The sequence below is a fragment of the Orycteropus afer genome, unplaced genomic scaffold (assembly GCF_000298275.1).
Source record: "Orycteropus afer afer isolate SDZICR_OR568_19922 unplaced genomic scaffold, OryAfe1.0 scaffold00235, whole genome shotgun sequence".
Taxonomy (NCBI): domain Eukaryota; kingdom Metazoa; phylum Chordata; class Mammalia; order Tubulidentata; family Orycteropodidae; genus Orycteropus; species Orycteropus afer.
Genome location: NW_006921822.1, coordinates 5,117,885 through 5,128,397, shown reverse-complemented (window position 1 = coordinate 5,128,397; position 10,513 = coordinate 5,117,885). Strand labels below are relative to the sequence as shown.

The 10,513-nt window shown below is 38.2% G+C and overlaps 1 protein-coding gene across 1 annotated transcript; it reads right to left on the bottom strand.

Annotated features, from left to right (window-relative positions):
* Positions 1-713: 713 nt before the first annotated feature.
* CXCL13 (C-X-C motif chemokine ligand 13) lies at positions 714-6,228 on the bottom strand. The gene is made up of 4 exons (XM_007949062.1): positions 6,165-6,228; positions 4,400-4,532; positions 1,065-1,145; positions 714-771 (listed from the first exon to the last, which is right to left on the bottom strand). Exons 1-4 carry the CDS (start codon positions 6,226-6,228, stop codon positions 714-716), a joined length of 336 nt encoding a protein of 111 aa, XP_007947253.1.
* Between the last annotated feature and the right edge of the window lie 4,285 nt (positions 6,229-10,513).

The following is a 10,513-nucleotide window of genomic DNA, read 5'->3' as shown; positions in this document are numbered from 1 at the left end:
GTCACAGCTCCTGGGACATAAACCTGCAGGAATTCCCTCTGGTTGCCTGACCTACTGATTTTGAACTTGTTAGCACACCTATTCAAACTCCCATTGCATGGTATCTCTCTCACTCTGCATATGTAAGCATGTATGTATCTGTCTATCTCTCTCAGTAGCTCTGTTTGTCTAAATAATCCTAAAACAATATATCTTATACAGTGAAACTCTTCGGAAGTGGAAAAAGGACCCATTTCTCTCAATAGTGAGTTTTTTTAACAGAATATTTACCTGCCTTTTGTTAGGTTGAACTTCCATGAGTTTTTCAGATAACTTTCTAGTCTCTGAAGGAAATCCACTTTTCTCGGTGCAAAATGATTGAAAAGCATGCATCATTTCCTTATCAATCCAACCCATGTGTTCAGATTTGAGGTTTAAATGATAGTTCCCTTATTTTCTAGGAAAAAATGTGCATTAAACATCAAGCGCATAATCAAAAGAAGCCGGCATGGTTTATAACTAAATGAATATGCTTAGAGCAACTTTCCTCTCTGATAAATAAAAATGTGAACTCCCAGCATTCCCCACCAACTTCTGCAGGGTATTTTTACATATATTCTTACACATTTGTATGAGGAAATTCTTTTTATTGGAAACAATACAAACAAGTACAGAATTAAAATCCAAAGCAGGAATAAGGCAGGATGCTGATGTTCTCAATGGGAATACTGGCATCAAGCGATCCGCCGTTTCTTAAGCCCTGGAGTTGGTGAGATTAAGGAGCCATGCTCTCTGTGAAACAAAAACAAATAAAAAGTCATGTTAAGAGAAAGATCAACCAGAAACTGTGGATTTTCCCTGGAGAAACCAAACTAGGAATATTGTGCACATTGCTTTTCAGTTTACTTTTATGAACTGCTGGCATGAGTCACCCCACTCTATCTGATAAATAATAATAATGCAAGATAGGTATTTGTCTTAGAAACTCCTGATACATTTAAAATGGTCCCCATTTTGACTGACCCAGGAAAGGGAAACCCTCAGCACACATTGAATCTGAAAGCCCTTCCATATTGTCAGTTTACCTCTGTAACCCCTTCAAGAATTTTTGGAACCATTTGGCCCGAGGGTTCAAGCATATAATAGTGTTAGTCTTCAACCAGATTCTACAGGAAAAACAAACAGAAATAAAAATCAAGCAGTGCTACATTTTAGTCAATCCCATACTTTTAATAAAAGAAAGAGTTATGTAAGAAAGTAATTATTGTCAAGTAAAGTGAAATTGGAATGAGGTTGTTTTAGATGTAGACAGGTGATTTGTAGCATAAGGTCTGAGGAATAGAAAAAAAAAAATACACCATTGAAGAACCATATATGTGAGCTGTTGTTGTTATGTGCCGTCGAGTCGGACCTGACTCATAGCGACCCCTCCTTGGGTTTCCGAGGCAGTATCACTATGGAAATAGATTGCCCCATCTTCCTTCCGAGGAGTGGCTGGTGGGTTTGAACCGCCAGCCTTTTGGTAAGCAGTCAAGTGCCTTAGCCACTATGCTACAAAGATGACAGAATTTCACATTTCAGATATTAGTATTCTGTGGATAAAATTTACCTGAGTTGGAGATGGGCCAAATAGCTTGGCTCCAAGTTTGGTTCCCTACTAAAGTTATATCACAATATCTTGAAAAAAAAACAAAAAACAAAAAACTATTGTCCATTGAGCTTGGGAGACAAAATAGATTACAGAAAGGACTCTCTTGAGGACTCTTTATTTGAAAACAATTCAATAAAGTTTAATGTGTGAGAGGTTACAGGGCCCATTGCTCTGGGTGACATCTACATTTTGTTGAACCACCAGGTACCAAGGCTTTTACTACTCTTAAGAAATTATTAATAGCAAAAACAACAATAATGATTAATAGCTAGTATTTATCAAGTACTTACTGTGTGCCAGGGACTACACTGAGCAGGTATTATGGATAATTTTATGGATTAATTTCACAAAAACATTGCTAGAGGAACTATTATGTCCTCACTTTTAGATGAGGAATCTGAGACTTAGAGAGTTTAACTTGCCTTAGATTGTATAACAAATACATGATAGAGCAGGATACAAATGAATGTTATCTCCCAGACCCACAATTTTAGCCACCACTTTACATCTGCATGACCTAAATGATTACCAAATGCCAAGCATGGTGTTAAGTGTTTTGTCTGGTGGTACACTTGCAATAGAAGCCCATATGAAACTTGATTCTACTGTGGTGACTTTTAAGGAAAACACAGTCTCTTGGTGTTTCAATGCCCTTAGCAATAAAATGACAAGGATCTATCCATCTAGCTTTGAAACTCCACCCTTGTAAGTCATGTTTAGAGAAGACAGAGGTCATAGAACAGTTGGGGTGTTGGGCAGAGGCTTCCTGTTTGGTTTCTGAATTCATGATGGTAAACAGATTTTCTGACTATCTAGACTCAATATTTTCACCCGTGACTGGTACTAGTTGTTTCTTTAGTTAAAATTCAGAAATGCAGAATTTGGTGAGAAGATATCAAACCAAATATATGTTACTTCAAAAATGTTGAAGTTAAATGGAGAAAATGAGGGTGCACTGTCTCTTTTGGTTGAGAGGGAAGAGGTTTGAGTCACAGAGACAAAATGTAATCCACTAGAAGGATCCTGAGTTATCTTCACATCATGAAGAACTGCTCTCAAATGGTCAAACCTTTGCATTTCTGAGTTTGAGGGCAATCATTGTGCTTTGTTGTTGTTGTTGTTGTTTGCCATCGAGTCGGCCCCGACTCATAGCGACCCCTCCTTGGGTTTCCGAGGCAGTATCACTACGGAAGTAGGAATGCCCAACCTTCCTTCTAAGAATTTTCATTTTTTCAAAAAAATACATTAATTTAAATACATTAAAAAATACATTAATGAAAGTGTAATGCTTTTTTCATGAAAAATTTTCATATGCATCTCTGATATCCCATTTTTCTTTTTTATGAGTTGGATACAAATAGTCTGAACTCAAAGATTAGGATTGAATGGGACAAACAAAAGGCAGTTGCTTACGAACATCCGCAAAATCTAAAGAAGTTCAAGGGAAGGACTGCTAACAAAGGCCAAGTCAGGGATGCCCTAGGGAACATGCTGTGTCTAATACTGTGAAGTGTTGGGGTGCTGTTCATTAAAGATCAGTCCAGGAAAGAGAAATCAAAGGTCTAACTAGTTACATGAAAAAGCTGTCTCGGCTCCATTTAACATATTCAGTGCAATAATCCAACATTTTTTGAGCTTCTACTATATGCCTGGAATGGGATAAAGTACTGAAAAGAGAAAAACGAGAAATACCTTATCTTCATCTTTAAAGAACTTATTTTCTGGTGGAGGTTATAAAGACAAAACAAAACAAAGAAAACCTGGTTGTTTCAGCATAACAATGCTGTAATAATTGCAGCTCACATTCACTGAACATCTACTCTTATGCCAGGCACTGCACCAGAATGCAGTGTAGGAAATGCTATAGTAAAGGTGCCCACAGATGGCTGTAGGAGCATAGAAAAGGGAGAATCGCACCATTTCATGAGAAGGAAATAGCTATTAAATTTCTTGCAACCACTAATGTCTCCTTAGCCTAATCTTTAATTACTTATGGGATCAAAGTTTGATAGAATCTGAAGTTAAAGGAAAGATCCATAAAATAATCATTCAGACCAGCCACTATTCTGGATACTTAGTATTTGCTCTTCAGCTCACTGGGGAGTGAAATGTCTGCTGCTGTTGTCAATCTAATTTGGGGGTTGGAGAGGTTTTGGAGTAGGAAGACATGGGGAAAACCTTGGCTACATCCCTTTATAGAGATGTGCCTCAGGCTGTTCATTTACCTCCCTAAGCCTCAGTTTTCACATCTGTAAAAGGGTGATATCAATAGCTATCCCTTCATATGGTGTTGAAAGAATTAAATGAGTGAATGCATGCAGAGCACTTAACTCAGTGGCTGCTGCAAAATAAGTACTCAATAAATGGTACCTAAGTTGGGGCTCTGGTGGCACTGTGGTCAAGGCATTGGGCTGCTAACCAAAACGTAGGCAGTTAGAACACACCAGCTGCTCCATGGAAGGAAGATGAGGCAATCTACTTCCCTCAGATTCACAGCCTTGGGAACCCGATGGGGGTCGCTATCAGTCAGAATCGAATCAATGGCAGTGGGTTTGGTTTTTTTGGGGTATGTTGGGAATGGACTTGATGACACCTAACAACATTGTTATTAGCTTAAGAATTTATAACAATAGTCCAAATAAATCACCTTGAAAGTGTTGAGTAAGAATACTGCATGACAACATGTCTGATTTTCATTGGAGAAAGGAATCTCACACACACACACACACACACACACATACTTTTTTTTTTTTTTTTCTTGCAACTTACATGACTTCTACATTTGGGCAGCCACTTCCAGGAGGGAAGATTTGAAACCGCTGAATAAGGTGAAAGGGGATAAAAGATGAGGTCTCTTGCATGCAGTTACACTTTAAGGTTGTGTAATTGGCCTCCAGAAAACCTGTAAACATCATCACTTATTTTAGTCCCTTTGGCATATAATTCACAACTAGAACTTAATTAACTAACCTTTCATATTGTGCAATTGAAGATTTTCAGATTTAAAGTTTAAATTAGTTGAAAATTTTAAAGGTAAAGTCCATACTTTCACCCGTATGCCTTTATCTTGGTGTGTATTTCTGCTTGTCTTGGCTTGATTAGTTTCCAACTTTTTCTATCACAACCTTAACTATAAAATCACCTTTTAAAAAACAAAGCACTTATTGAAACTCGTGGTAGCATTTATTCTTGTACTCAAGAGACTGTCAGTAAAATTAAGTTTGAAGACCATTATGGGGTGATTTACAACCGAGTTATAATTAATGCAAAAGAGAATAAACTGATCTTCACTTACAAGCAACATAAAAACCAAGGATATGAACTGGTAAAAGTCCTAAGAGCAATAACAGGCTGCAACTGCATTCTTTCTCCTATCATATTCTTTGACTTTCTATTTGGAGAAACAATGCAAAAGACTTAATTGTTTTTGTTTAATAAGTTGGTCCTCCAGTACAATTGTGAAACATGATCCAACAAAAGCTAATAATAAAAATTCAAAAGCTATCAGTACTGGACACTTTTATAAAAAACCTCTTTTGCCTTTTAATGAGCACTAAGTATATTTAAAGAGCTCTGGTAGCATAGTCCCTAAGGCACTTGACTGCTAACCAGAAGCCTGGTGGTACAAATCCATCAGCCACTCCTCGGAAGGAAGGTTAGACAATCTACTTCCGTAGTGATACCGCCTTGGAAACCCAAGGAGGGGTTGCTATGAGTGGGGTTCAACTCGACAGCAAATAACAACAGCAAATTTATTTAACATTTATTGAAATCTCTATCCCCATTGCAGACTTCTATGATTGACATGTATTTACAAATGAAAGGGTCCAACTTTCAAGGTGTTTACAATTTAGTGAGGAAAACAAACAAGTAAACAAAAACTAAAATACTAAGAAAGTTTGTATTACACCTAAAGTCTAAACTGCATACCAGGAACAGAGGATTTAAATAATAGTTAAATTATCCAGGAGCCATGGAAAAGCTTCTTGGAGGAGGAGGAGAGAAATAAGGGTCTTGAAGAGTGAAAGTAACATGTGAATCAAAATAAAAATTGAAAAAAAAAAATTCTGCATTTTGGGAACAAAATTTGTCCTCTAAACCTGAATAGAGTATTTCATTCTGTGTGTGTGTGTGTGATTCCTTCAACTGTATAAAAACTTACCATTTCAACCAGGTATTTATCTTCTTACACAAGATAGCCCTTCCATTTATTCTTGAAAATCTGCTTTGAAGAATGTATATACATCTGTATATCCCTGGTGTACTTACAGTGGTTCATATGACATTGGATTTCCAGTATTTCTTCCTTCCATGGATAAAGATCTTAACATTACAAATGCTTCCAGCCTCTTAGAGTTAAATCCCTAAGCACTTAATTTTTAGAGAACACCCCTCTGTTAGAAATTTAGGATTAGCTGAGAAGTGCTTTCCCCATTTTTGTCATATTCCACTCATTTTTTCAATTGTGAAAAAAAAAATGGCTGAAGGTCCTTTCTGTTCAAAGGACAATGAAAAGTTAAGTGGAAGTTCTTACCTTGGACTGGAGACGTGCTGATGGCCAGCAGCAGGAGAAGCAGAGATGTGGAAGTGAATCTCATTCTGCCTGGAGGTGGAGTTCAGACTTCAGCTCTGAGTCCAAGCTGTGGGTTCTTAGCCCCAGAGACTCCTATTTATTTGCACCAATAAAGGTCCTCCCACTGCCTTTGTCTTCAGTAGGTCAGCTGTATTATCACTTGTAAAAGCCCCCCAAAATTGCTGAGCTGGCTTTTTGTTTTAACCACCTCTTGCAAAATTTATGAATTTGCTACAAAGCACTATTAATATAATAAAATATTTCTTGAAAATACAGACTGTAAATGCCAGGGATGCTACAGGAAGTTGAGGGTGGGGGGAGAGGGAAAAGATATCAGTTTCGAGGATCCTAAACACTCCCTGGGATTACTACCAGTGATTGTAGCTTTGATTGCTTCCCTCTTGAAGGGTCAGAAGATGATCTCAATGGCATTTGAATGAAATTAGGGACTGTGTCAAGCACAGCATTGTATCCCCAGCTCCCTGCAGAGAGTCTAGCCCTTGGTAAGTGTTCAGTAAATATTTGTAGATCTAATGAATGACTCTTTATATATGGCTCTTTATGTGGATTAGATTACTGTCTTTTTTTTCTTCTACCAAACTTTCCCACCTTTTATTTTAGCATCTGAAAAATATGATTACTTATGTTATTTAGCTATCATGAAAATTCTGGAAGGGGGCAGTGTATGTTCCTCATTGATATGCCTGGGTCTTGATGAGGGTAGAGAGAATATAGCTTTAAGAAAGACAGCCTTTTTGGCTATAGTATGCACATATTAAGCTTGAACATTACATGGCATTGAAAGGAGTGATTAGAGCTATATCAGATGTTGAAACCCATGTTAAACTCCCAGATAACATAGACTGTTCAACTTAAGCACATGTGCAGTTTGGATTTGATTTTGCCAAATAGCCCATGAGGACTGTGAGTGCACAGCCTTAGCTAACTTGCTGTGAGCTCTGTGATTAAAAAAAAAAAAAAACAACTCAACAAACATGGTCAGTGGCCTATCTGCTCTAGGTACCTAGGGCTACACTGGGAGTGGGAAAATATGGATGTATTAAACTAGACACCACTGAAAATCAGAGGTTAGTTTTTCCTGGTGTGGCTTCCAAAATGATTTTATTTTTGTTACTCAAGTAACATTGTGGATGTTGATCATCATAGATAGGAGCTCTGGTAGCATAGTGCCTAAGGCACTTGATTGCTAACCAGAAGTCTGGCAGTTCAAACCCACCAGCCACTCCTCAGAAGGAAGGTTGGGCAATCTACTTCCGTAGTGATACTTACTGTCTTGGAAACTCAAAGAGGGGTCGCTATGAGTCAGGTCCGACTCGATGGCACATAACAACAACAACAACATCATCGTAGATGCTCACATATGTATGAGAGTGGGGGTTGAGGCAATGTCATGTGACCTCACTCAACAAGGAGTTTTTCATTGACCTGAATGGCCTCAACTATCTTGAGGTAGCCCACTCCATAGCTGGGCAGCTCTAGCTATTAGAAAGTTCTTCCTTATGCATATGAAGATACTTCTGTAAAAAAGTTTAGTGACTTTGTCCTAATTCAACCCCTTATAACCATATAAAACAATTGTAAATGCTCTTTAATATTGTTGTTGTTAGGTGCCATCGAGTTGGCCCCAACTCATAGCAACCCTACACACAATAGAACAAAACACTGCCCGTTCCTGTGCCAACCTCACAATCCTTGCTTTTCCCCTAGCCCATCATTGTAGCCACTGTGTCAATCCATCTTGTTGAGGGTCTTCTCATTTTTTGCTGACCCTTCATGTTACCAAACATGATATCCTTCTCCAGGGAATGGTCCCTTCTGACAACATGACCAAAGTAGATGAGAAAAAGTCTGGCCATTCTCACTTCCATATTATATTTGACCACTACAAGTATTTAAAGGTCTTGTGTATCAGTTGAGTCCTCCCAGAACCAGATGCTGATATGATGGTTGGAATAAGAGAAGGTCTATTCAAAATAGGTTAAACGGTTCAAGGAGTCTAGTTTAGTGCCTTCAGATGGATTTTAGCTGAAAGCAAAGACTACCAGAAAGATGTATACCTGTATTTTATTGACTATGCAAGGTATTCAACTATGTGGATCATAACAAATTATGGATAACATTGTGAAGAATGGGAATCCAAAACCGTTAATTGTGAACATGAGGAACTTATACATAGAGCAAGAGGTTGTTGTTTGAACAGAACAAGCGGATACTGCATGGTTTAAAACCAGGAAGGGTATACGTCAGGATTATATCCTTTCACCATATTTATTCAATCTGTATGCTGAGCAATAATCTGAGAAGCTAGACTCTATGAAGAAGAGCGCAGCATCAGGATTGAAGGAAGAACAATTAACAACCTGCAATATGCAGATGACACAGCCATGCTTGCTGAAAATGAAGATGACTTGAAGCATTTACTGAGAAGATCAAAGATTACAGTATTCAGTATGGATTACACTATAACATAAAGAGAATAAAAATCCTAACAACTGGACTAATAAACAACATCATGATAAACAGAAAAGATTGAAGTTGTCAAAGATTTCATTTTACTTGGATCCACACTCAACACCCATGGAAGCAGCAGTCAGTAAATTAGACATCATATTACACTGGGCAAACCTGCTGCAAAATGCCTCTTTAAAGTGTTAAGAAGCAAGGATGTCACTTTGAAGACTAAGGTCACTTGACCCAAGCCATGGTATTTTCAACTTCCTCATATGCATGTGAAAGCTGGACAATGAATAAGGAAGACTGAAGAGGAATTAATGCTTTTGATTTGTGGTCTTGGCAAAGTATACTGAAAATATGATGGACTTCCAGAAGAATGAATAAATCTGTTCTGGAAGAAGTGAAGCTGGAATGCTCCTTGGAAGCAAGAATGGCCAGACTTCATCTCACCTACTTTGGCCATGTTGTCAGAAGAGACCATTCCCTGGAGAAGGATATCATGCTGGGTAAAGTGGAGGATTAGTGAAGAAAGGGAAGACCCTCAATGATATGGATCGACACAGTGGCTGTAATGATGGGCTCAAGCATAGCAAGGATTGTGAGGATGGCACAGGACTGGGCAGCATTTCCTTCTGTTGTACACAGAGTCTCTTTGAGTTCTGGAACCAACCTGATGGCACCTAACAACAACATTCACAACTCTGTGAAAGATAAAAGGAAAGATGAGACAAGATTGGCAGGGAAAGCCTTTAGACTGAGTTACAATTGTGACACTTGTGAAAGAAAGTGAGGAAGAGGCAGCATTAGGCAGGGAGAGCCTTCAACTGCAACATATCTGACAAAGTCCTTGGCAACTCAACAAGGGTCTTTTATGAGATTCTCAGGTGATCCTTATAGATCCCCAGGTTAAAATGTAGTTTCTGATTCAGTATATCAGAGATGGAAATGCAAATCCTCACCAGGAGGTCAAACTAAAATGAACTAGTTTGAAACTCTTTCAGAAACAGCACAGTCTCCAATTGAATACTAAGCAGATTCTGTGGGCATTAACAGCTGGAGGCTGTCAGCTAACTTGGCTCCTTGTAACTGACCAGTGAGTTCTTTCTTTAAGAGAGATTTGAGCAGGGCAATTCCATGGATATCACACAAGTTTATAAACTGGAGGCCAAGACCACAAACTAGGGAGTCAGCGGGTAGATGACTTAATTTCTCTGTGCCTCATATTTACCAGTTTCTGTGTGGATATAGCATTAACTTCAAATGTTTGTTTGTAGAATGAGAGCATGTAATATACATACTCAGCAGAGGGCATGGCAAATGGAATGTATAGAATCTACCTGTCTGTCAGTCTACCCAGCTGTCTATCCTTCTATCACCTATCCATTCATCTATATATTTATCTATTCATTCAGCTGTCCATCTGCTTATCCATCTCTCCATCCATTTATCCATCTGTCATCAATAGGTCTTGCTAACTTTCACTCCAAAATCTATGTTTATACACTTCAAATGTAAACATCCCTAGATCTTTGAAACTTATAAAACAATTTGAAGCTTTCTCACCACCTTTATCTTTTTAAAATCTATTCATCTCTTTTTAAGGAACTCTGGTGGTGCAGTACCTAAGGCATTTGATGGCTAACCAGAAGTTTGGCTGTTCGAACCCACCAGATGCGCTGTGGAAGGAAGATGAAGCAATCTACTTCTGTAAAGATTTTTTTTTATTATTATTTATTTTATTTTATTTATTGTGATTTGGGTGAAGATTTACAGAGCGAATTCACTTTCCATACAGCAGTTCACATATACTTTGTCTCATGTCATTGACCATAGTT